General features: G+C 38.1%; 1 protein-coding gene across 3 annotated transcripts in view; it reads left to right on the forward strand.

Moving 5' to 3' along the window:
• The window catches only part of LOC150082242 (protein Obscurin-like), an 865351-nt gene that overhangs the window by 257618 nt on the left and 579983 nt on the right, over positions 1 to 27750 (forward strand). For all 3 annotated transcript variants that reach the window (XM_090379203.1, XM_090379204.1, XM_090379205.1), the window contains one exon: positions 10073 to 10248. In XM_090379203.1, coding sequence (XP_090235329.1) covers positions 10073 to 10248 — 176 coding nt within the window. The remainder of the gene's footprint in view (positions 1 to 10072; positions 10249 to 27750) is intronic.

Below are 27750 nucleotides of genomic sequence, written 5' to 3' on the forward strand. Positions count from 1 at the left end.
TCCAGCGATGTCGACTGGCTTCACTTCCTTGGTTTTTATGTGTTTCTTATCTAATAGCATAACCCTCCCCCCTTCCTATCCTGTCTATCCTTTCTGTAGACGTTGTACTCCCCAAATTGCAGTTCTGCATCCCTTATATCTGTGTGACACCACGTCTCTGATATCCCAACAATATCTGCCTTTGATGTTTTGAGCAATACCTCAAATTCATCAAATTTATTTACTAAACTCCTAGCATTGGTGTACATGCAAGTATACCTGCACCTGTTTCTATTCTTAGCTACCCTAACACAACCCATGTGTTTACTTGTACCGCAATAGCTCCCAGCAGTCTCTGAAATATCATGCATCTTGTTTTTCAGGCTTCTGCTCATTCTAATAGAAGCAGTGCAAGAATCTCTTTCACCTCTGCTAGTGGCTACTGTCAATCTATTGGTCTTTGTCTCCCCCCAAGCTAGCAGTTTTCCGACCCACCTAACACTACCTCAATAGCATCAGCAAATATTCTTGCACCCTTTCTATTTAAGTGTATGCCATCCCTGTAGAAGCAATCTCTCCTGTTAACAAGTACAGTCCAGGCTGAAAAAAAATTCTATCCCTTGAGCCTTGCACAATCTTTCCAGGGCTGAATTGATCGACAAGGCTCTCATCATATACTCCCTCCTATCGTGTCTGGGCAGAATTGCAGACACTTTCAAATTCAACCCTAATTCTCGGCTTTTGTTCAACAGTGACCTGTACTTGTTAAGTAATTCTGCCGGTCTCCTACTCTTAATATTATTAGTGCCAACGTGTACAACTATATCACCTTTTGTGCTCTTAAAAGATGATATTCGCTCTACAACGTCATCAACCTTTGCCCCTCAGACATACGCTGGTCCTGTTCCACCTATCCTTTTTACAAAGCATGTTCCCCGTTTCCCTGACAATAGAGTCACCAACAACTACTAGTTCCTTTGGGACCAGCGCATTCTGCCTTGGGGGTTGTCTCTGTGTGAATTAGGGCTGAATTTGAAAGTGTCTGCAATTCTGCCCAAACACTATAGGAGGGAGGGAGTATATGATGAGAGCCCTGTCGATCAATTCGGCCCTGGAAAGATTGTGCAAGGCTCAAGGGGTAGAATTTTTTTCAGCCTGTTCTGTACTTGTTAACAGGAGAGACTGCTTCTACAGGGATGGGATACACTTAAATAGAAAGGGTACAAGAATGCTTGCTGATGCTATCGAGGCAGTGTTAGGTGCGTCGGAAAACTGCTAGCTTGGGGGGATACAAGGACTAATAGATTAACAGTAGAAACTGGCAGACGTGAAAGTGATTCTTGCACTGCTTCTATTGGAATGAACAGAAGCCTGGAAAACAAGATGCAGGATGTTTCAGAGACTGCTGGGAGTCATTGCAGTACAAGTAAACACATGGGTTGTGTTAGGGTAGCTAAGAATAGGAACATGTGCATGTATACTTGCGTGTACACCAATGCTAGGAGTTTAGTAAATAAATTTGATGAATTTGTGGTATTGCTCAAAACATCAAAGGCAGATATTGTGGAGATTTCAGAGACGTGGTGTCACACAGATATAAAGAATGCGGAACTGGAATTTGGGGAGTGCATTGTCTACAGAAGGGACAGACAGGATAGGAAGGGAGGAGGGGTTATGCTGTTAGTTAAGAAATACATAAAATCCAAGGAAATGAAGCCAGTCGACATTGCTGGACAGAGCAGTGTCGAGTCAGTTTGGTGTGACATAAGCATTGGGAGATCAGAATTGAGAGTAGGAGTGTGCTATAGGCCTAATGACTCTGATGAGTATAATAAGAAATTGTACAGGGAAATAGAGTGGGCCGGTAAATCAGAGAGTCTTATAATGGGGGATTTTAATTTCGCAGATATTTACTGGAATTTGGGGGCTGGTCACTCACACACTAGCAAGGCTTTTGTGGATTTATTGAATGATTGTTTTCTACATCAGCATATTCGGGAGGCAACTAGAGGGAGTAATGCTCTTGATTTGATTATCAGTAGTGATTCTTCATGCATTAAGAATCTGCAGATAAATGAACCACTAGGTGGCAGTGATCACAGTGTGCTGAAGTGGGATTTACTCAAAGAGGTAACTACCATTAGGGGTAAAGGGAAGGGTTATTGCTTTCGTAAAGGCGACTACGATGGACTGAGACAGTATTTAAATTCTATACAGTGGGACCAACTGATGATGTTACCAACAGCAAATTCAAAATGGGAAGCATTCAAAGAACTTATCTTGGAAGTTACTAGGCTTTACATATCAACTAAGAAATATTGTTCAAGGCCTAAGTGGATGTCAGATGAACTGATGAGACATATGGCAGAGAAGAAAAATGCATGTGATACATACAAATTAACACGTGACACAGAAACCTACGATAGATACAAGTTGATCTGTAACCAAGTTACAAAGGAGGTTAGGCAGGCGAAAGCAGATTACGAGAAATCTTTGACAAGGGATGCAAAGAAAAACAGTAAAGAATTCTTTACTTATGTATACTCTAGAAGGAAGGAGGATGAATCAGATTGGTCCACTTGATATCGATGGGTCAACTGTTGATGATCCTGCTCAGGTAGCTAACAAACTAAATGAATATTTTGCATCGACATTCACACATGAGGAGTTATTCAGCTCGGGGAATGCCAGAGGTGTATTCAACTCTAGCAGTAAGCTAGAGAATCGTGTAATAACTGAGAGTAAAGTGGAGGAGAAATTGTTGAAGATAAATACAAGAAAGACACCTGGGGTGGATGGGATCTATACAGTTATATTAAAGGAGGCAGCAAAGGAAGTAAGCAAACCCTTAGCCATAATTATGAGACCTTCCTTGGACTCAAGGGAAGTACCCATGGACTGGAAGTGTGCAAATGTCACCCCAATTCACAAAGGACGATCAAAGGGCGACACAAGTAATTATAGACCTGTTAGTTTAACTTCTGTTCCCGGAAAATTAATGGAGGCATTGGTTAAAGAAGCTCTGCAGGATCATCTAGACAAGACTTCAGTTATAGCTCAGACACAGCATGGTTTTGTTAAGGGGAAGTCTTGCCTGACCAATTTGATTGGATACTATGATGCAGTCACAAAAGAACTGGATGCAGGGAATAACTTTGATATTATATACTTGGATCTTAGTAAAGCTTTTGATACTGTTGCACATGGAAGACTGCTGCACAAATTGGAGCAGTGTGGCATTGGAGGCAAAATTGCTGCTATGGATAAAGGGGTGGTTGATGGGGAGAAGACAGAGAGTGGTAATCAATGGACACTGCTCATCGTGAACTAATGTTATTAGTGCAGTCCCTCAGGGTTCAGTATTGGGTCCATTATTGTTTTCTGTATTTATAAATGATATTGATGATATCATGATATTGATGAAGGAGGTTAGGCAGGCGAAGGCAGATTACGAGAAATCCTTGGCAAGGGATGCAAAGAAAAACAGCAAAGAGTTCTTTACTTATGTAAACTCTAGAAGGAAGGGGATGAATCAGATTGGTCCACTTGATATTGATGGGTCAACTGTTGATGATCCTGCTCAGGTAGCTAACAAACTAAATGAATATTTTGCATCGACATTCACACATGAGGAGTTATTCAGTGAGGGGAATGCCAGAGGTGTATTCAACTCTAGCAGTAAGCTACAGAATCTTGAAATAACTGGGAGTAAAGTGGAGGAGAAACTGTTGAAGATAAACACAAGAAAGGCACCCGGGGTGGATGGGATCTATCCAGTTATATTAAAGGAGGCAGCAAAGGAAGTAAGCAAACCCTTAGCCATAATTATGAGAGCTTCCTTGGACTCAGGGGAGGTACCCATAGACTGGAAATGTGCAAATGTGACCCCAATTCACAAAGGAGGATCAAAGGCTGACACAAGTAATTATAGACCTGTGAGCTTAACTTCTGTTCCAGGAAAATTAATGGAGGCATTGGTTAAAGAAGCACTGCAGGATCATTTAGACAAGACTTCAGTTATAGCTCAGACACAGCATGGTTTTGTTAAGGGGAAGTCTTGCCTGACCAACTTGATTGGATACTATGATGCAGTCACAAAAGAACTGGATGCAGGGAATAACTTTGATATTATATACTTGGATCTTAGAAAGGCTTTTGATACAGTTGCACATGGAAGACTGCTACACAAATTGGAGCAGTGTGACATTGGAGGCAAATTGCTGCTATGGATAAAGGGGTGGTTGAGGGGGAGAAGACAGAGAGTGGTAATCAATGGACACTGCTCATCGTGGACTAATGTTATTAGTGGAGTCCCTCAGGGCTCAGTGTTGGGTCCATTATTGTTTTCTGTATTTATAAATGATATTGATGATGGTATATCAAGCTTAATGTCCAAGTTTGCAGATGATACAAAGGTTGGCAGGGTTGTCAAGGACACTACTGACACTATGCTGCTGCAACAGGATCTGGAAAGGTTGAGCAGATGGGCTGAGAGGTGGCAAATGAAGTTTAACATTGACAAATGTAAAGTACTACACATGGGAAACAGCAACCCCCGAGCAACGTATCAACTCTGCGGTACTACACTGACAGTGGTAGAGAATGAAAGGGACTTGGGGGTGGTTGTGCAGGCAGATATGAAGTTCTCTGAGCAGTGCAGATGGGCTGCAAGAGTAGCTCATGGAGTATTGTCAATGATATACAGGAATTTTTCCAGCAGGGATAAGGAAGTGATTATTCCATTGTATAAGGCAATGGTCAGGCCACACCTAAAGTACTGTATACAGGTGTGGAGGCCTCATTTCAAGAAGGATGTAGAGCTGCTGGAACGAGTACAGAGAAGGGCAACAAGATTAGTGAATGGAACAAAGGGGTGCTCTTACGAAGAAAGGCTTAAGTTTTGCAAATTACAGTGTCTGGAGACTAGGCACCAGCGAGGTGATCTGATAGAGGTGTATAAAGCCTTGAATGGTTTAAGCATGCTCAATGCTGATGGGATTCTTCCTCTAGCTCAGAAAAATCACCTGAGAGGGCATAAATTCAAATTGAGGAAAGACAGATGTAGGATAGACGTGCGGAAATTTGCCTTTAGCCAACGGGTGGTTGGTTGGTGGAACAGACTGCCATTCCTTGTGGTGGAGGTTGATAGCCTAAATAAGTTTAAGGCTCAGCTGGACAGGTATTTTGAACGAACAGAGAGGTGAAGTGGAAGTGGGTTTTTTTTTTTTTTTTTTGGCTGATGCTGCATAAGCTTGCTTTCTTGCGTCAAATGCCTCTACTAATGCTAATGCTAATGCTAATGGTATATCAAGCTTAATGTCCAAGTTTGCAGACGATACAAAGTTGGCAGGGTTGTCAAGGACGCTACTGACACTATGCTACTACAACAGGATCTGGAAAGGTTGTGCAGATGGGCCGAGAGGTCGCAAATGAAGTTTAACATTGACCAATGTAAAGTACTACATATGGGAAACAGCAACCCCAGAGCAACGTATCAACTCTGTGGTACTACACTGACAGTGGTAGAGAATGAAAGGGACCTGGGGGTGGTTGTGCAGGCAGATATGAAGTTTTCTGAGCAGTGCAGACGGGCTGCAAGAGTAGCTCATGGTGTATTGTCGATGATATATAGGAATTTTTCTAGCAGGGATAAGGAGGTGATTATTCACTTGTATAAGGCAATGGTCAGGCCACACCTAGAGTACTGTATACAGGTCTGGAGGCCTCATTTCAAGAAGGATGTAGAGATGCTGGAATGAGTACAGAGAAGGGCAACAAGATTAGTGAATGGAACAAAGGGGTGCTCTTACGAAGAAAGGCTTAAGTTTTGCAAATTACAGTCTGGAGACTAGGCACCAGCGAGGTGATCTGATAGAGGTGTATAAAGCCTTGAATGGTTTAAGCATGCTCAATGCTGATGGGATTCTTCCTCTTGCTCAGAATAATCACCTGAGAGGGCATAAATTCAAATTGAGGAAAGACAGATGTAGGATAGACATGAGGAAATTTGCCTTTAGCCAGCGGGTGGTTGGTTGGTGGAACAGACATCCATCCTTTGTCGTGGAAGTTGATAGCCTAAATAAGTTTAAGTCTCAGCTGACAGGTATTTCGAACGAATAGAGGGGTGAAGTGGAAGTGGTTATATTTTATTTATTTATTTATTTATTTTTTTTTTTTTTTTGGCTGATGCTGCATAAGCTTGCTTTCTTCCATCAAATGCCTCTACTAATGCTAATGCTATTGCTATTCTGGGGTTACTGCTTCCCATATGCAGTTGTTGTTGTTATTGGTTTTTAGAAACATCAGCAACTAAGGCCATATTGCTCCGGGGATATGCGGTGGTCATTCCCTGACCTTTCAGCATCCTCTGTATTTGGTGGTCACAGGCTCGAACCCCTGTCTAATCAAGAAGTGTGTGCTGTGCACTGCTGCTCCTGGACATATGCAGTACTTTACATTTGTCAATGTTAAACTTCAGTTGCCACCTCTCAGCCCATCTGCTCAACTTTCTAGATCCTGTTGCAGCAGCATACTGTCATTAGTGTCATTAACAACCCTGCCAACCTTCGTATTGTCTGCAAACTTGGATATTAAGCCTGATATACCAGCATCAATATTATTAATGAATACAAAAACAACAATGGACCCAACACTGAACCCTGGAGGACTCCACTAATAACATTAGTCTACGAAGAGCAGTGTTCATTGATTTCCACTCTCTGTGTTCTCCCACTCAACCATCCCTTTATCCATAGCCGCAGTTAGCATTAGCAAGGGCATATGATCCAAGAAAGCCATCTTATATAGCATCAGCCAAAAAAAAAAAAAAAAAAACCCTTATTTCACCCATCCCCTCGATCCAAATTTTTGTCAAGTTCTGCCTTTGCCTTGAATCTATTTAAGCTTCAACTTCTACAATGACAGATGGAAGTTTGTTCAAGCAATCAACAATGCCTCCGTAGTCAGGTGGGCAGGAGCAGCAGTGTGTAGCACATGCTTCTTGATTAGACTGGGGTTCAGGTCCGTGCCCACCAAATATGGAGGATGCAGAAAGGTCAGGGAATGACCACCACATATCCCCGGAGCAATATGGCCTTAGTTGCTAATGCTCCTAAAAACCAAATAACAACAACAACAACAACCAGCAATCAACCACCCGCTGGCTAAAGGCAAACTCAAACTTCCGCACATCCATCCTACAGCCATCTTTCCTCAGTTTGAATTTATGCCCTCTCAGGTGATTATTCTGAGCAAGAGGAAGATGAGTAATTTGCCTCCAGTGCCACACTGCTCCAATTTGTGCAGCAGTCTTCGATGTGTAACAGTATCAAAAGACTTTTTAAGGTGCAAATATATTATATCAAAATTATTCTTTGCATCCTGTGAGCGATTGTATGGGAATATGTGTAAATTAAAATCATTATAGCTTTTTTGCTCGTTACAGTTATAACCAAGTTCGACTGTATATATTCAGTTCTAATTAAAAAAGACTGAATATGAGTGAATCCAACCACTAGGAATAATAATAAGAGTGTCATTGGACTCAGAAGTGCTAATTTCACCTCAATCCACAATTGTCATATGGGAGAATCTCAACAAGAATGGTATCTTGAATTAATCTCAGCATGGATTTGTAAGAACACTTAATGAGATCCATCCTTCTGTATTCTTCTCTCTCACGAATTTTGTAAATTGTGTCCTCTAGTTTTTCCCTCTTCTTACAGTGAAAATATACCTTTCTTGTTTATTTTACTAATTCAGTTCCGACCCTTATATACCTCAATCAGGTGCCCCAAAGATGTTTAGTTGCAAAGTTTTGCAGCCTGCACCTAGGTTTTATAGTTATCTGCTTGTTTTTTGCACAAAAAATGCTCACAAACGTCCTTGAAAATTTTCCAAGCATCCAGTTCCAAACACTGTTTCAAAATCTTCATTTTTCAGTTACCCTCTGATCTGTGGACCGATTAATACTCATTCTTTGATTTTGGCATCACTAATGCATACTAATGTAATGTAACTTTAGTTTTAAATATTGAAAGCCTTCTCAATTCCTGTTCATAGCTTTTACAAAATTCTTCATTAGACCTAACTTTCTGTGAAGCAGTGGTAAATATATGTTTATTCTCCCATCCAGTGGCATATAGATAATATTTTTCTTTCCAGGTGCAAGATTCATGTAAAGTATGTGTGGGGAGGGGCAAATCTTAGTTTCGTAATGAATGGTTTTAGCTCAGCTGTCCCGCTCACACACAAAAAAGCAACAATATTTTGTATAGCCAGATTGTAGACCTAGACCATTCATATCTATAATCTGGCTATGCAAAATATGTCAGAAGTTCTCAACCAGTAGTTCAACTCAACTAATATGAACAGGTTCATATTAGTTGAACTGAATATGTGAAAACTAAAATATGTAATATCTTGAACTGAGGGGTGCTAGAAAAAAATGATCTCCACTTCAAAATCAGCATTAAAAAATTCATTGTCTATCATATGTCTATCATATCAAATTTTTATCATATGATAAAAATTTATCATATTATGTTAAATTTTTTTCATTGTTGTTCAATATGATTAGTATATCAGCTGATTCTTTGAGTGAGATTCACTTTTTTTCTAATAAATTTCAACCTAGAAAAAAAAACTACAACATTTTATAGATATATATATACACAAGGTGTGGCTATTAAATAACAAGACTGCACACACAGCCACTACACACTAAATGCCATCTGTGAAACAAAGACAACAGTTGACCTTAAACCTTTCACTAGTTGTCTGCCAAGCCACGTTCCAACATGCATATTTGCTTTGCAGTGACACAGGTTTTCATTACCTTGTTTTTGCAGTTTGCCGGAAAAATGACAGACAAGAAAATCGAACAAGTCAACTTCAAATTTTTACCAAAACTAAAGAAAACATCAACTGAAAGTTATGAGTTATTATGAAAAGTTTATGGGGAAGATACTATGTCAAGAGCTCGCATGTTTGAATGGAATAAAAGATTTTTAAAAGTAAGAGAGAATGTAGAAGACAGTGAACGACCAAGATGTCTGATATCCATGAAAACTGATGAAAATGTGGATCAGGTGAGGACATCAATTAGAAGTGATCATCATTTAAGCATTAGAATAGGTGCATCAGAACTCAATATGGACAAAGAAACAGAAAAATTTAAACTGAAAATTTAGGCATGAGAAAATTTTTGGCACTAAGATGGTGCCAAAAATTTTGAATGAAGATCAAAGAATAAGGAGACTCCAAGTTTGTGAAGATGTTTTGAAAAAAAATGAAGAAGATCCAGACTTTCTGAGTAATGGAACTACGTGCAATGAAAGTTGGCTCTATGCAGTGGAAGACAAAACAGTCCCTCAGACCAAAAAAGCAAGAATGTCAAAATAAAATAAAATAAAATCCATGCTTCTTGATTTCTTCAATATTAAAGGAATTATTATGTTATAATATGTCCCACCAAATCAGACTATCAATCAAACATAGTACATTGAAGTTCTGACAAGGCTGCATGAAAACATTTTAAGGAAGAACCTGAATTTTGGATGGATGGTTGGATGCCTCATCAAACAATGCTCCAGCATGCATGCATGTACACACGTGCACACACACACACACACACACACACACACACACATGCAACATGCTCTCTGTTTGCCAATTTCTGGCCAAAAAACAAACCCCCGTGTGTGAATTCTGACTTTTTTCTCTTCCTTAAACTGAAAAGTGTACTTAAGGGTACTTGAAAAGTGCATTTACAGTCCATTGAAGGCATTCAGAAAATACCAACCAAAGTGTTAAAAGGGCTTACAGAAGATGACTTCAGAAACTTATGGAACAGTGTGCAAGCCAAAGGCAATTATTTTGAAGGGGATAACATAACTTGTAAGGTATGAAATATTTCATTATATTTATTTTGTTTTGCAACAGTCCCATTATTTAATATAACCACACCTTGTATATATATGTTTGTGTGTGTGCACATGTGTGTGTATGTATGTATGTTAGAATAATAATTTTGATACAGTGGTAAATGATTAGCAAGTATAGAAAACACGTTTGATTTCATTTTTTTACATAGTTATAAAAACAATAAAGAGCTCAAACAAGATGACAGGGTACGAGTATCATTTGAGAGTAAAGAGGTCTTTGAATTAATTATTGACCATGTTACATCTGAAGATGCAGGTAGTTACTCGTGTACAGCTGTTAACACTGAAGGCAAAGACACTACATCAGGAAATATTACTGTTACCAGTAAGTATATCTTTTTTATATGAAAAAGAGAATAATACTTAGAATGGGACTACTTTTGAGAAATAAAAGTTGCCAATTTTTCTTACTATTATGCAGACTTAAATCTCACAATAGAATTAAAACCATTTCCCAAAGCTGCTAAAAAAAGTTAGGTAAATGTATGCTGTATTACATTTCAGGTGCGTTTGATTTTTTATTTCTTAAATTAACTGCATTTTTCTTTTTCACTGATTAATACAAGTAGTAATAATAATTGTGGGTCTAGCTTTGTAGCTGGGAATTGCAGGAAAATAATTAATAGAAATGAAAAGTAAATAACTAATTATCATGTTACTAATTAATTAAACAGTAATATATAAAAAGCAATTGTATTCACATCACTGAACATACCTTACAGTTTAATATTCATGTGACACTTTATTATAATACTCATTTCCTCCTTGATTTTCATATATTTTATTGATCTTTTGTGATTTAATAAAATAAATAGCATATCTCATATCAAATACATATCTCAGATCACAGTATGTAAAAATATTTTTATGGTGTTCCTTACTTATACACACTGGCCAAAAAAAAACCAGATACCAACCTTTGTATTAAGACAATCATAGACAGAAGAAATGCAGAGAGAGAGAGATGCAAAGAAAGCTGTGACATGGGGTGATGATGTGTTGCCTCGTTGAGTATAAAGACTACACAGGTAGTTCAATTACAGTAATCTAAAGCCAAAATGGGGGAAGCACATGATCTATCAAACTTTAAAAAAAGGGCCTTATCATGAGAGTATGTTTAGCAGGAGCACGTGATTCAAGAAATGAAAGACATAACTGGTTAACTAGTTTCTCAAAAGCATCCATCTCAAAGGTTTTTAATTTTTTAATGACTGGAAAGAAAGCAATTCTTCTGCATCTCAAAGGTGTAAATGTGGCAGAAAACAGTACATCAAGAGCGAAGCTGTCATACTCTAAAGAGGGCTTTATGGAAAATAGGACATCCAGTATGCAGAAAATAACATCTGAATTCAACCAAGCCCAGGACAGCCTTATTTCAACCCATACCATGTGCCGGGAATTGAAAAAATTGGGTATTGGCAATTGCCTGCTTATTTGAAAGTCAGAGAAAAGCAGAAAAATAAAAAATAATCCACTTGCAGTGGTGCCAATAACATTATGATTGGAAAATGGAACAGTGGAAGAAAGTCATGTGGTCAAACCAATCATGATACACTTTGATTTGGACTGATGGCAGGCAAAGATTGTGGCAAGAACCTCACAAAGTGATGGACTCTGCTTGCTTAAGATGACCTAAGCATCTGGAAGTGTTTATCATGGTATGGGGAATGTTTCGTTGGCACAGACTGGGTTCGTTGATACCAGTGGAAGGTCAAATGTCATCCAGGGAGTACCTGAATTTTGTATCAGATCTACTGCACCCTGCAATATTACACTTTTATCCCAAAAGTGATGCCCACTTTATGGATGACGTTGCAACAGTGCATCATACCAGAATCATGCAAGAATGGTTCTGAGAACATGACAGGGATTTTCACCATCTGCCGTGGCTCCCACATTCACCTGATCTCAATCCTATTGGGAATGTGTGGATATGCTAGACAGAGCTGTTTGGCAACAAAGTCTTTTTCCTTCAATATTGTCATAGCTACGATATTTTGCTGGAAGAATGGTTACACTTAGACCATAATGAACTAAAACATCTTATAGAATTCATGCTACTCCACACACTTGCTGTTATTTGAAACAAAGGCAGCCCAATTCAATACTGAATAAAAGTTCTTATTTTTATTGGCCAGTGTGTGTATATCCTCCTGGATTTTAAATGCAACTGAAAGATAATATGTATTTCACATTTCTGTTGATTAATTTAATAAGCAAATAGTAATAATTTGTTATTTTATATATTTATTAAACTGATAACCATCCTGACCTCCTATTATTACATTCCAGTCATTCTAGTCTTCCATTATTATTAGGAAGTGAAAATCTAAATAATAATGGAAGACTGGAATACAATAATAGAAGATCATGTAGGAAAAACTGTAGAACCGTATATCCTGGTAAGAAGGAATGAGAAAAATAAAAAAGATTGATGGAATTTTGTGAAACAACATGAACTGTTATTGCTATTATATAATATTCAAAGAACATAAAAGGTGATGATATACTTCAAAAATGTCAGGAGATATAGGAAGATATCAAATTTGACTGTATTCTAGTACAATGTAGATTTATAAATCAGATAAAGCAGTGAAAAGACCAACCTGGTACAGATGTTGATAGTGACCATAATATGGTGGTAATGAAAAGCATTCTTAAATATAAAAAGATAGCTAAAAAAATGTAACAACCACGATGAAACTTAGAAAAATTGAAGAATTCAACAGAAAGGCTGAATTATGCCCAAATAACAGATGAGAGGACAAAAGATATCAGAACTACAGATATTAAAGATAGATAGGCTCATGTAGGGAATATAATTGTAGAGGGAAGAAAATATCTAGGAACAAATCAAAATAAGCCCAGAAAACCTTGGATAACAGAGAGTACCATGGACCTGATTGGACAGAGAAGGACATACATATATACAGCGTGTTTCAGTTAAACGTTTCAGAACTTCTAAAAGGGGTAGGGAACATCCTGACAACTCGAAATCATATAGCAATGTGGGATCGGAAATGCTTTCCTGAAGCGGTGTTGTACACAGAAGCACCATAAAGAAAAGAGACCGTAAGTGAGAAATCGTTTTAATAATACATGAAAAGAAGCAAAAGGTACATGGATTAAAGTAAGTGTTCGAAGTTTCTTCCACGGGCTACAATGCACGCCTCACATCTCCGACGCATGGACATCCGAACATTCCGGAATACTCCAGGCAAATTTCGAATTTCTTCGGCAGCTACTGCAATTCTTGCAACCAGCTCCTCAGCATTGTCAACAGGGGTGTCATAAACTAGCGATTTCATATGACCCCAGAAATAAAAATCAAGACATGATAGGTCGGGTGACAACTTTTGAGAGATGAACAGATTTCTGCATCGACGCAACAGACAATGTGGTTCCAACACGATGGAGCCCCTGCCCATTATAGCGGAGATGTTCGTAACTACCTGGATGTCACATTTGGTCAACAGTGGATCGGACGTGGTGGTCCCGTGCGTTGGCCTGCTCGGTCACCCGACCTATCATGTCTTGATTTTTATTTCTGGGGTCATATGAAATCGCTAGTTTATGACACCCCTGTTGACAATGCTGAGGAGCTGGTTGCAAGAATCGCAGTAGCTGCCGAAGAAATTCGAAATTCGCCTGGAGTATTCCAGAATGTTCGGATGTCCATGCGTCGGAGATGTGAGGCGTGCATTGTAGCCAGAGGAAGAAACTTCGAACACTTACTTTAATCCATGTACCTTTTGCTTCTTTTCATGTATTATTAAAACGATTTCTCACTTACGGTCTCTTTTCTTTTTATGGTGCTTCTGTGTACAACACCGCTTCAGGAAAGCATTTCCGACCCCACATTGCTATATGATTTCGAGTTGTCAGGATGTACCCTACCCCTCTTAGAAGTTCTGAAACGTTTAACTGAAACACCCTGTATAAAAGTGGCCCATATAAAGAAGGAGAATAAAAATATAGAGAACTGTGAAATAGAATCAACAGAGAAGCTAACAAAGCAAAGGTGGATTGGAAGGAAGCCGTCTGTAAAGAAATAGATGAAAAAACAGATCAGGGGAAATATGGGCAGGCTTATAGACTGATAAGTAAAATTTTCCAATAAAAAAAAAACAAAGAATAATACAATAAGATACAAAGAAGGTAACATACTTGTTTTTTTTTTTTTTTTTTGGTAGTTGTTGGCGCATAGGCTTCTGTGGCCATAATGCACCTCCCAAGGTTTTTGCAGTACTTTTATCCAAGCCCGAGGCGGGAATCGAACCTGCGACCTTTGGGTTGCCAGGCAAGCACTTTACCCACCCGGCTAGCCCGGTCAGTAACATACTTGTGGAAGACCTTGATATTGCATATAAATGGAAAGAATATCTTGAAGAATTATGTGAAAAACAACTTGATGAGAGTGCCCTAGAACTAGAGGAAATGGTTAAAAAGAGAAAAAGAGATGAGGTATGAATGAGCATTTTCAGAGCAGAATTTGACAAAGCCTTAAATGACATAAAGAATTGTAAAGCACTAGGATGTGACAATATTTTCACATAGCTTATAACCTGAATGAAGTATAGAATAATAAGTTTAACAACACATGCCTCCAAGATTCTAACAAAAATTGTTACAAGAATAATTGAACATAAAATAGAAAAGAATCTTTCTAAGGACCACTTTGGGTTTAAAATAAATAGCAGCATGAGAGGAGCAATCTTGAACCTTAGAATACTGAATGAAAAACTGATAAAAAATAATTGATCTGCTTTCTCAGCATTCATTGGTATAGAAAACACATTAATATTGTTAACTGGAACATGAAGTTTTCAGTCCTAAAAAATATATGCCTTAATTTTAGTATAGAAGAGTAATACTAAATTTATACAGATGTCAAACAGCAGCAATTAAAATAAAGAATGAAATCTAAGTTTGCAGATGATACAAAGGTTGGCAGGGTGGTTAATGATAGAATCAAAGTAACAAGATATTAGCATTAGTAGAGGCATTTGATGCAAGAAAGCAAGCTTATGCAGCGTCAGCCAAAAAAAAAAAAATAATAAATAAATAAAAAATAACCACTTCACCCCTCTGTTCATTCGAAATACCTGTCCAGCTGAGCCTTAAACTTATTTAGGCTATCAACTTCCACGACAAGGGATGGAAGTCTGTTCCACCTACCAACCACCTGCTGGCTAAAGGCAAATTTCCGCACATCTATCCTACATCTGTCTTTCCTCAATTTGAATTTATGCCCTCTCAGGTGATTATTCTGAGCAAGAGGAAGAATCCCATCAGCATTGAGCATGCTCAAACCATTCAAGGCTTTATACACCTCTATCAGATCACCTCGCTGGTGCCTAGTCTCCAGACACTGTAATTTGCAAAACTTAAGCCTTTCTTCGTAAGAGCACCCCTTTGTTCCATTCACTAATCTTGTTGCCCTTCTCTGTACTCATTCCAGCAGCTCTACATCCTTCTTGAAATGAGGCCTCCAGGCCTGTATACAGTACTCTAGGTGTGGCCTGACCATTGCCTTATACAAGGGAATAATCACCTCCTTATCCCTGCTAGAAAAATTCCTATATATCATTGACAATACACCATGAGCTACTCTTGCAGCCCATCTGCACTGCTCAGAGAACTTCATATCTGCCTGCACAAGCACCCCCAGGTCCCTTTCATTCTCTACCACTGTCAGTGTAGTACCACAGAATTGATATGTTGCTCTGGGGTTGCTATTTCCCATATGTAGTACTTTACATTTGTCAATGTTAAACTTCATTTGCCACCTCTCAGCCCATCTGCTCAACCTTTCCAGATCCTGTTGCAGATCCATATAGAAAAATTAGACAGATGGGCTGAAAAATGGTGGTTGAAGTTTAATATTGACAAATGCAAAATACTACATATGGGTAGCAATAAGTACTACATACAGGTTTGGAGGCTTTATTTTAGGAAGAATATAAATCTGCTGCAGTGGGTGCAGAGAGAGAAGGATAACGAGATTAGTGAAGGGAACAAAAAGATGGTCTTACCATGAAAGGATTCAGTCCTGCAAATTGCAGCATATGGAGATTGGGAACCTGCAAGGTTGATTTGAGGGCATAAATTCAAATTGAGGAAGGATGGTTGCAGGATAGATGTGTGGAAGTTTGCCTTCAACCAGCAGCTTGTTGATTGTTGGAACAAACTTCCATCTGTTGTAGTGGAGGTTGGTAGTTTGAACAAATAATAAATTTTATGAAGAACTAGTCAAATTATTGGCAGGGACTGATGGGTGATGTGGGAAGTTTTTTTTTTTTTTTTTTTTATCAACGCTTTATAAGTTTGCTTTCTTGGTCATTGGCCACTACTAATACTAATACTAAATTAAGGAAACAAAAATGAGAAAGGGTGTAAGACGAGGATGTGTCCTTTCTCCAATACTATTTAAAATATACATTGACGAGGTGATGGAAAAACTGAGAGAGAAGATGGATGGTGGAATAAAAATTATTGGGGAACCAATTACTATGCTTCGATTTGCAGATGACATAGTATCTGTTAGTGAAGACTACCTACAGAGAATTAGCATTAGCATTAGTAGAGGCATTTGATGCAAGAAAGCAAGCTTATGCAGCATCAGCCAAAAAAAAAAAAAAAAAAACCCCCACTTCCACTTCACCCCTCTGTTCGTTCAAAATACCTGTCCAGCTGAGCCTTAAACTTATTTAGGCTATCAACCTCCACCACAAGGGATGGAAGTCTGTTCCACCAACCAACCACCCGCTGGCTAAAGGCAAATTTCCGCACGTCTATCCTACATCTGTCTTTCCTCAATTTGAATTTATGCCCTCTCAGGTGATTTTTCTGAGCTAGAGGAAGAATCCCATCAGCATTGAGCATGCTTAAACCATTCAAGGCTTTATACACCTCTATCAGATCACCTCGCTGGTGCCTAGTCTCCAGACACTGTAATTTGCAAAACTTAAGCCTTTCTTCGTAAGAGCACCCCTTTGTTCCATTCACTAATCTTGTTGCCCTTCTCTGTACTCGTTCCAGCAGCTCTACATCCTTCTTGAAATGAGGCCTCCAGACCTGTATACAGTACTCTAGGTGTGGCCTGACCATCGCCTTATACAATGGAATAATCACTTCCTTATCCCTGCTGGAAAAATTCCTGTATATCATTGACAATACTCCATGAGCTACTCTTGCAGCCCTTCTGCACTGCTCAGAGAACTTCATATCTGCCTGCACAACCACCCCCAAGTCCCTTTCATTCTCTACCACTGTCAGTGTAGTACCACAGAGTTGATACGTTGCTCTGGGGTTGCTGTTTCCCATGTGTAGTACTTTACATTTATCAATGTTAAACTTCATTTGCCACCTCTCAGCCCATCTGCTCAACCTTTCCAGATCCTGTTGCAGCAGCATAGTGTCAGTAGTGTCCTTGACAACCCTGCCAACCTTTGTATCGTCTGCAAACTTGGACATTAAGCCCGATATACCATCATCAATATCATTTATAAATACAGAAAACAATAATGGACCCAACACTGAGCCCTGAGGGACTCCACTAATAACATCAGTCCATGATGAGCAGTGTCCATTGATTACCACTCTCTGTCTTCTCCCCCTCAACCACCCCTTTATCCATAGCAGCAATTTGCCTCCAATGTCACACTGCTCCAATTTGTGTAGCAGTCTTCCATGTGCAACAGTATCAAAAGCCTTTCTAAGATCCAAGTATATAATATCAAAGTTATTCCCTGCATCCAGTTCTTTTGTGACTGCATCATAGTATCCAATCAAGTTGGTCAGGCAAGACTTCCCCTTAACAAAACCATGCTGTGTCTGAGCTATAACTGAAGTCTTGTCTAAATGATCCTGCAGTGCTTCTTTAACCAGTGCCTCCATTAATTTTCCTGGAACAGAAGTTAAGCTCACAGGTCTATAATTACTTGTGTCAGCCTTTGATCCTCCTTTGTGAATTGGGGTCACATTTGCACATTTCCAGTCTATGGGTACCTCCCCTGAGTCCAAGGAAGCTCTCATAATTATGGCTAAGGGTTTGCTTACTTCCTTTGCTGCCTCCTTTAATATAACTGGATAGATCCCATCCACCCCGGGTGCCTTTCTTGTGTTTATCTTCAACAGTTTCTCCTCCACTTTACTCCCAGTTATTTCAAGATTCTGTAGCTTACTGCTAGAGTTGAATACACCTCTGGCATTCCCCTCGCTGAATAACTCCTCATGTGTGAATGTCGATGCAAAATATTCATTTAGTTTGTTAGCTACCTGAGCAGGATCATCAACACTTGACCCATCAATATCAAGTGGACCAATCTGATTCACCCCCTTCCTTCTAGAGTTTACATAAGTAAAGAACTCTTTGCTGTTTTTCTTTGCATCCCTTGCCAAGGATTTCTCGTAATCTGCCTTCGCCTGCCTAACCTCCTTTGTAACTTGGTTGCATATCAACTTGTATCTATCATAGGCGTCTGTGTCATGTGTTAATTTGTATGTATCCCATGCATTTTTCTTCTCTGCCATATGCCTCATTAGTTCATCCGACATCCATTTTGGCCTAAACCTTGAACAATATTTCTTAGTTGGTATGTAAAGCCTAGTAGCTTCCAAGATAAGTTCTTTGAATGCTTCCCATTTTGAATTTGCTGTTGGTAACATCATCAGTTGGTCCCACTGTATAGAATTTAAATACTGTCTCAGTCCATCGTAGTCGCCTTTACGGAAGCAATAACCCTTCCCTTTACCCCTAATGGTAGTTACCTCTTTGAGTAAATCCCACTTCAGCACACTGTGATCACTGCCACCTAGTGGTTCATTTATCTGCAGATTCTTAATGCATGAAGAATCACTGCTGATAATCAAATCAAGAGTATTATTCCCTCAAGTTGCCTCCCGAACATGCTGATGTAGAAAACAATCATCCAATAAATCCACAAAAGTCCTGCTAGTGTGTGAGTAACCAGCCCCCAAATTCCAGTCAATATCTGGGAAATTAAAATCTCCCATTATAAGACACTCTGATTTACTGGCCCACTCTATTTCACTGTACAGTTCCTTATTATACTCATCAGAGTCATTAGGCCTATAGCACACTCCTACTCTCAATTTTGAGAGTAGGAGTGTGCTACCAAACTGACTCCACACTGCACTGTCCAGCGATGTCGACTGGCTTCACTTCCTTGGTTTTTATGTGTTTCTTAACTAATAACATAACCCCTCCTCCCTTCCTATCCTGTCTATCCTTTCTTTAGACGTTGTACTCCCCAAATTGCAGTTCTGCATCCCTTATATCTGTGTGACACCACGTCTCTGATATCCCAACAATATCTGCCTTCGATGTTTTGAGCAATACCTCAAATTCATCAAATTTATTTACTAAACTCCTAGCATTTGTGTACACGCAAGTATACCTGCACCTGTTTCTATTCTTAGCTACCCTAACACAACCCATGTGTTTACTTGTACCGCAATGGCTCCCAGCAGTCTCTGAAATACCATGCATCTTGTTTTTCAGGCTTCTGCTCATTCTAATAGAAGCAGTGCAAGAATCTCTTTCACCTCTGCCAGTGGCTACTGTCAATCTATTGGTCTTTGTCTCCCCCCAAGCTAGCAGTTTTCCGACCCACCTAACACTGCCTCGATAGCATCAGCAAATATTCTTGCACCCTTTCTATTTAAGTGTATCCCATCCCTGTAGAAGCAATCTCTCCTGTTAACAAGTACAGTCCAGGCTGAAAAAAATTCTACCCCTTGAGCCTTGCACAATCTTTCCAGGGCCGAATTGATCGACAAGGCTCTCGTCATATACTCCCTCCTATCGTGTCTGGGCAGAATTGCAGACACTTTCAAATTCAACCCTAATTCTCGGCTTTTGTTCAACAGTGACCTGTACTTGTTAAGTAATTCTGCCGGTCTCCTACTCTTAATATTATTAGTGCCAACGTGTACAACTATATCACCTTTTGTGCCCTTAAAAGATGATATTCGCTCTACGTCATCAACCTTTGCCCCTGGCAGACATACCCTGGTCCTGTTCCACCTATCTTTTTTACAAAGCATGTTCCCCGTTTCCCTGACAATAGAGTCACCAACAACTACTAGTTCCTTCGGGACCAGCGCATTCTGCCTTAGGGGTTGTCTCTGTGTCACGCGATGCCCAAGTGCAAGCTCTGTCGTTGATGTGGGCAGCTGAGAGCTTGATGGGCCCCTCAATTTAGTTTCTTCGAGGGCATCCACCCTGAATTCTGAGGGAATGAGCACAATTTTAAAAACAAAACACAATCTGATAACTATGAATAAAACAAAAGTGATGAAGTGTAACAAAGAAGTCTGAGCAGTAAATATTGATAGAGAATTGGAAGATGGAACTAGTGGTTCCATCCTCCTATTCTCTATCACAAGCTTTATTTATTTATATACAAACTTCTCACCCACAGAGCATGCAGACCCTGGATAATGGTAAAAATGCTGAGAATTATAGAGAATCAATACAAAACAGTATTAATCAATAAAAAAATTTGTCTTAAAATATATAAAAAATTTTGATTAACAAAACAGACTAAAGAGCAAGTTCTTATACATAGACAGTTTAAGTGTAAATAGTGTCAATATTGTGATGTTCAAGACCTGAAGGAAACAGAACAGAGGACTTCCAACTAAGTGTTAAGTACGAAGGACAGGCAGTGAGAAATTAGTTTTATAACGAGAATTCAAGTGGGGTATAGTGAAAGATTCAAGAAGAGATGGAGCATCAATAATAGAATTTATGATATTGTAGACAAAAAGAGACCCATGAAGTTGTTGTCGGGAGTGAAGAGGAATGGTTCTGAAGCGATGGATGACAAAGAGCTCCATAGTTTTGATGGTGAAAGGCAAGGCGATTTTGAAAGCATAAGAATTTAATGAATTTAATTTGAATTCTCTCAAGTCTGAGAAATATATTCCTGTTGTGGGAACTAAATAATATTACAATAATCAAAAATGGGAAGTTTAAGTTGCTTGTAGAGAATTATAACTTTGTCACTCTTGAAAATCAAGGAAAAATGCTTAATTAATCCAAGAAGTTTGGAAGTCTGAGATATTACATGGTCAAAATGGGATGAAGGACAGATCGAAATAGGACACTTAAGCCCTTGAATGTAACAATACTTGAAATTAGAGAGCCTCCAATATAATAATCAGTAAAGACAGAGGGCTACATGATTCAAGCAAAAGCAACATGATTTACATTTGAATGGGTTTAGAAACAAGTTATTTTTATTGAGCCAGAGTGAGAGGGAAACAAGACAGGACTGGAGTTCATCACTGTGAGTTGAAAATAAATAACTTTGTAAAGTTTAATATCATCTGCATAAAGTTCCTACTCAACATTAATGGACTGAAATAAAGTTGAGATAGATCATTAATGTAAACAATAAAGAAGAGCAGACCCAAGGGTGCACCTTGAGGAACACTTTGCAAAACAGTAACCAGAGTAGATGAAGTACCATCAATTATTACAGATATTTTACGATTTCTAAGCAGTGAATCAAGCAAATCCAGTAAAGAGCACAGAATACCACAAGATGAAAGCTTGAAGAGCAGAAGATTGATGTGGACAGGATCAAATGCATGTGAAATATCAGGGAAAGTGAATCAGTTTGATTTCTTTTGTCCAAATTAATTTGTAGGAAATGAGAGAACAAGGCCAGATTTGAAACAGTTGATTTCCTGGGAACAAAAGCATACTGATGATTATTGATAAAAGGGTGAAGTTGGGAACTAAGATATTTTATAAAGTAGGAGTTCAAAAAATTTTGCGATTGTATTCAGTGTAGTAATAGGTTGGTAGTTATTAGAAATAGCTTTCTCACCGTTTTTTTTTATATATGGAATGATATAGGCCTCTTTGAATGCTGAAGGGTAACAACCATGAAGAAGATAGTAACTGAAGATATTTATAAGGATTGGAGTTAGAGACAAACTACGTTTCTTGAAGAAAAGAGCAGGGAGGGTATCAGGATCAGGAGCAGTGAAATCGTTAAGCTGAGAAATGACTAAGTGGACATCATAAGTAGTGAGAACTAATCTATCAAAACAGTCATTAGTATTATATTCAAATGGATAACAGGGAATAAACCGGTGCCGTTCAGGAGAACAAAGTTTCGAAAAATGGGTAGCAAAAAGATTAGCAATGCCAAGAGGACAGTTGATTGAGATGTTCAAATCATTAGTTAACATAATAATTGTGGAAGACCTTGATAACTGTTTGAGATAGCACCATAATGGTGTGGAATTGAAATTCCAAGTAAGTTCAGATTCAACTGAGCGAAGATTGTAAGAATATTGAGATTTCATAACTTTCTTAATGTGGTGTCTAAGGGAAGGAAAAGTAGCTAAAGTTAGTTTTGAGTTTTTTTAAATACCATTCTTTTACTATTCCTATAAGTACTTGGGAAGCAAGATAACAAGTGGAAAAAGCAGAGGAGAAATTATCAAATAGAATAAACTAAGTAAAACAAGCATTTCTTAGACAAAACCAGCTCTTAATATCTAATAATATATATCTACAAACAAGAAAGAAATTTTTAAAAGCTACTTATGGAGCATAGTATTACATGGATGTGAGAGCTTTGGACTTGTAGATAAGAGAAGACTGGAGGCTTTTTAGATGTGGTATTTTAGAAGACTACTGAAGATCCCATATGGTGATAAAGTTAAAGATGAGGAAGTGCTAATATGGACCAACAGAGAAAGATCCTTATGGAAGACGAGAAAGAAAAGATGGGTTAATTGAGCACACATTAAGATTATGAGAGTCCATTGAGAACAATTTTTGAGGGAAGCAGAAGCAGAAACAGGGGAAGGCCCATGACTTTCATGACCAAAAGATGTCATTACTATTACTAATTCCGAAATGAAGAAGGACTAGCAAGAAGAAAAAATGAGTGGAGGACTGCAGCAGACCAATCTGCAGATTGAACTGCAAGAGAGGAAGAGAATCATAACAAAAAAAATGACCTCATCAAAAAGTAGCCACTGAGAACCAAAAACATTTCTTTTCTGTGCATCCACCATATTGTCCATCCATTCCCTCAGTCAGCAGACAGTAACAAACAATATCCAGTACTTCAGCTAAAGTATATGGTATATAGATAGCCTGTGTTATATATATGAAAAAAAAAAAATTGCCAGATTTCCATTTTTATGATTTTAATGAAATTTGGGAGTGGTGAAAAAATCTTTCTAAAGGTCTCAAATATAAAATTTCATGAAAATCCTTGCAGTGTTTCAACTACAGTATACAGCATATACATAGCCTATGACAGTGGTGTATCAAGGTATCATAAGGGGGGGGGGGGGGCATGGTGACCAGGCTTTTGAGTTTTTTTAGAATGCCTCCTGCATTCTGTTTCTTTAATTTCAAATTTTTGGTTAAGTGGGAGGGGGGGGGAATATGCCCTCTCTACCCACTCCTGAATACACCCCTGGCCTATGAGATATTTATGAAAAAATAAAAAAGTAATATTTGCCAGATTTTTGTTTGTCCAGTTTGAATGAAATTTGGGATGGCATAACAGATCTTTCTAAAAGACCGAAATATACAATTTCATGAATATTTGTTCACTGGAAGCTGAGTTATTATATTTAGATTGATGAACAGACTGATGAATGGACATGGTGAACAGTAAGTGCTATATGTATATACGTGAAAACACCAAAAAAAAATTCAAAATCACATAATTAAAACTGGAAGCTTGATTACTATAATCAAGGACAAATAGCCTGCATATAATATTTGCATAAAATGGATATATATATATATATATATATATACTGATTTATCTTTTTATTGACTTACCAAATAAACTAAACTTATGAAAAAATACAAAGTTTTACTTTTTTAATGAATAAGAAAAAACATAGTAGCATTATTTTCTACATTTCTACAAGTATTATCAGCATTAATAGCAACGGCCTTAGTGCAATGCAGTTTCATTTCTGAGCAAATATTTGCTCTCATATTTCTCTCTCTCATAACTAGAATTATGTTGTTATGGAATGATATGAGGAAAACATTGAATTTGTTTAAAGACGAACCTGTTTATTACTTACATATTAATTAAGGATTCTTTTCAATGTGGGTTCTTTGTGTGTAGTGTAAATATAACTTAAATATATGGCTATCTCAGATTGGCTAAACAGGAGTGTATTTCTGCTGACTAAAGTGATGGTAAAATTTTTTTATGTTCCAGCAAATCAGACTATTATCATTTTTATTGTCCTAAGCTAGTCAAAGTAAATTATTACACAACTTATAAATATGAAGAAAATTATTAGTTGTGGCAAATGAAGCAAAAAGGCTTGTGCATACAGCATCAGTAGCAAAAAAATACACTTCCCATACCACCTGTCCATCTCCTCCCCACAATCAACTACTCTACTGGCTGATAGCAAATTTCTTACATCTATCCCACGACCACCTTTCTTCAGTTTGAATTTTTTACCCCTCGAGTAAAAAATGCTGATGGCATCCTTCCTGAGCGAGAGGAAGGATGCCATCAGCATTGAGTTTACTCAATCCATTCAAAGCCTTAAATACCTCAGTCAGATCTCTTTGCAGATGCCTAATCTGCAGAACACTGCAGTTTACAGAACTAAAGTCTTTCTTGGTAAGAGCACCCTTTTGCTCCCCTCACCAACTTGTTGCTCTTCTCAGCACCTATTCCAACAGATTCATGTCCTTCCTAAAATGAACCTTCCAGACCTGCATGCAGTACTCAAGATGTAGCCTAAACTATTGACGTATACAATGGTGTAATCACCTACTTATCCCTGCTGATAAAATTCCTGTATATCATTGAGAAAACCCCATGGGCTGGCCTGGCAGCCTGTCTGCACTGCTCCAAGAACTTAATATCTGACTATACAATTACCCATCAGGTCTTTTTCATTCTCCACTATCCGAGTATAGTACCACACAGTTGGTATGTTATTCTGGGATTGTTGCTACCCATATGCAGTGCCTAGTTTGTCAATGCTAAACTTCAATTGCCACTTCTCAGCCCATTTGCCTAATTTTACCAGATCTTGTTACAGTAGTATACTCTGATTACTGTGATTAACCATCCTACCAACCTTCATATCATCTGCAAACTTAGACATTAAACCTGCTATGCCTTCATCAATATCATTAATAAATATTGAAAACAACAATGGGCCCAGCACTGAACTCTGGGAGATGTCACTGATACCAGTACTGCAGGAAGAGCAGTGTCCATTGATAACCAAAGAACTCTGAGGGCTAGGGGCAAAAAGTTATTATATGCAAAGAAGTTTGATAATATGGTTTTGAAGTCTTGGGGCTTCATTTCTGGTTGATTAACCAGATTATCTGCTGTTTAGAGTTCCAATGCATTGTTCAATTTTTTCTGTCTTTGTTGTTGTGCATTGCAGTTCATTGGATGAACTGTTTTTAAACAGGCTGAGGATTTCTTCTTCTTGGTAGGCTTTGCTGCTTAGGTACTGAGAACATTCAATTATGAAGTGATTTCTGAGCTTCAGCTCATAAATCCCTAATTCAGCACTTCAGTGCTAAGCTGGGGAACAATCTCTCCATCTGGTGGATTCTTGTGAGGTTTGTTCTTAAAGACGGCAGCTTTGTGAATTGTCTCTGGCAGGTACTTTTGTGGTCTTCTGGCTGAGATCTGGTGCTTTGATTATCTGAAATATGATATTAGCAGGATGATGTTAGCTTCCTTAATTCTTAGTTTTGGTAATTTAATTTTGAGGTTCTTTTATAGAATATGGGGGGCCAAGTAAATGTTATAAAATTGTCTAACAAACATTTGCATAAATCTTCTATGGTTCTCCTGCAATACCTACAGTACCCCTGAAATACCTTTTTAAAAATAGGTAGTGACTTTTAATCCTATAGATGGAATTAAGTTGGATGGTTACGAGAATATGCAAAATTGTTGGCAGTGGATCACAGAAAATTCCATTCCAGAGCTACACAAATTACTTTTCTTTCAAGGTTACTTTGTACATATGGGATTTCACTTAATGGAATAATCATGTCTTACTTTGTTTTCATCTTCAAAAAAAAAAAAAAAAAAAAATTTCTTTTAGTCTAACTGTGTTGGAGAGATTGGCCTATTGAACACCTAGTTCCAGTAGGGCATAACACCTGTCATACTGTGAGAATTCCATAGTACAGCAGGAGTCATAATGCAAAAATTTTATGAAAAAGAATGTTTGTTGATAAAATATCTTATTTTTAATAATAAAGTATAATGATAATACTGATTATAATTATAGCCCAATGGCTGCTAGCTACTGTCTTGACTGTGCCAATTTTAATATTAAAATAAAGTTCTATTATATCACACACATTGGTAACGTGTGTGACAAACCAGAATAATGTTCCAGTGTGCTACAGTCTACTCCAAGTCCTACAGTACAGATATTCCAGATTATTTTCAAACAGGAGTAATTGCTGTCAAAATATCACTAGTTCTTTTTATATATTTAGAAGTAAAATGTATTTATGATCTCTACGAACACCTTACACTTCTATTGCTGTACATATCAAATCAAAGTGGTATCACTGTAAATGTTACAATGACCTTGACCTTGTAGTAGAATGAACAACAGTTTGTATTAATACACCTATACTGGTTTATTGATTTACAATAATGTTTGGAGTTTGGCTTTGAAAGTAAATTATTTTATATTTATGTTGTATTTAATTAAGAATTTCTTTTATCAATCACTTTTATAAATCAAGCTCTTTTTAAAAATCTTTCTTTCTTAAGCTGGAAATGCACCTTAACTCACCGTAAAATGATCCAAGGCTAAATCTTATCTACTTCCATCCTCTGTAGCAAATGCTGTACATTTTTTTTTATCAGCTGGTGATATTTGTAATGCCGTATGGATTTCTCATGAATATGACCTCTCATTGGTTTGTTGAACTTTACAGTGAGGTAACAATTGATAGGCAAATTGTTGTGAAAATCCTCTAGAACTAGAGATGAGAACTAGTTTTCTGTTATAGCTGGAGTTACAGTGACACTGATCTTTCAGGAACATTTGGTAGTCTCTTGCTTATAAGTCTCTTACTTGCAAGTGGTGGTCCTCTGTTGCAGGCTATACACACCGGACATCTACTACCTTAAGTTTTTCATCACTTTGTGCATTTTGTTTTGGTGGAAAAGGTCACTTAATACTGCTTAAATGTATTCTCAGTACAGTACTGCTTAAATGAGAATAAGTTTCAATTGTCTCTAATTGCAGAATAGCTAGTAGTTTGAAGTATATGAGGTAATAGCATCATAGGTCGTAAAATAAATGCAGTTACACTAGGTGCCTCTGTAGCCACGTGGGCAGGAGCAGCAGTGCGAAGCACATGCTTCTTGATTAGACCCGTGTTTGAGACCGTGACCACCAAATGCGAGGATGTGGAAAGGTCAGGGAACGACCACCGCATATCCCTGGAACAATATTAGCATTAGCATTAGCATTAGTAGAGGCATATGATGCAAGAAAGCAAGCTTATTCAGCATCAGCCAAAAAAAAAAAAAAAAAAACACACCACTCCCATTTCACCCCTCCGTTCGCTCGAAATACCTGTCCGGTTGAACCTTAAATTTGTTTAGGCTATCAACTTCAACAACAAGTGATGGAAGTCGGTTCAACCAACCAACCACCCGCTGGCCAAAAGCAAATTTCCGCACATCTATCCGATATCCATCCTTCCTCAATTTGAATTTATGCCCTCTGAGCTGATTATTCTGAGCAAGATGAAGAATCCCATTGGCATTGAGCATGCTCA

Source organism: Mastigoproctus giganteus, chromosome 8 (genome assembly GCF_048544385.1).
Source record: "Mastigoproctus giganteus isolate SK-2022 chromosome 8, ASM4854438v1, whole genome shotgun sequence".
NCBI lineage: Eukaryota > Metazoa > Arthropoda > Arachnida > Uropygi > Thelyphonidae > Mastigoproctus > Mastigoproctus giganteus.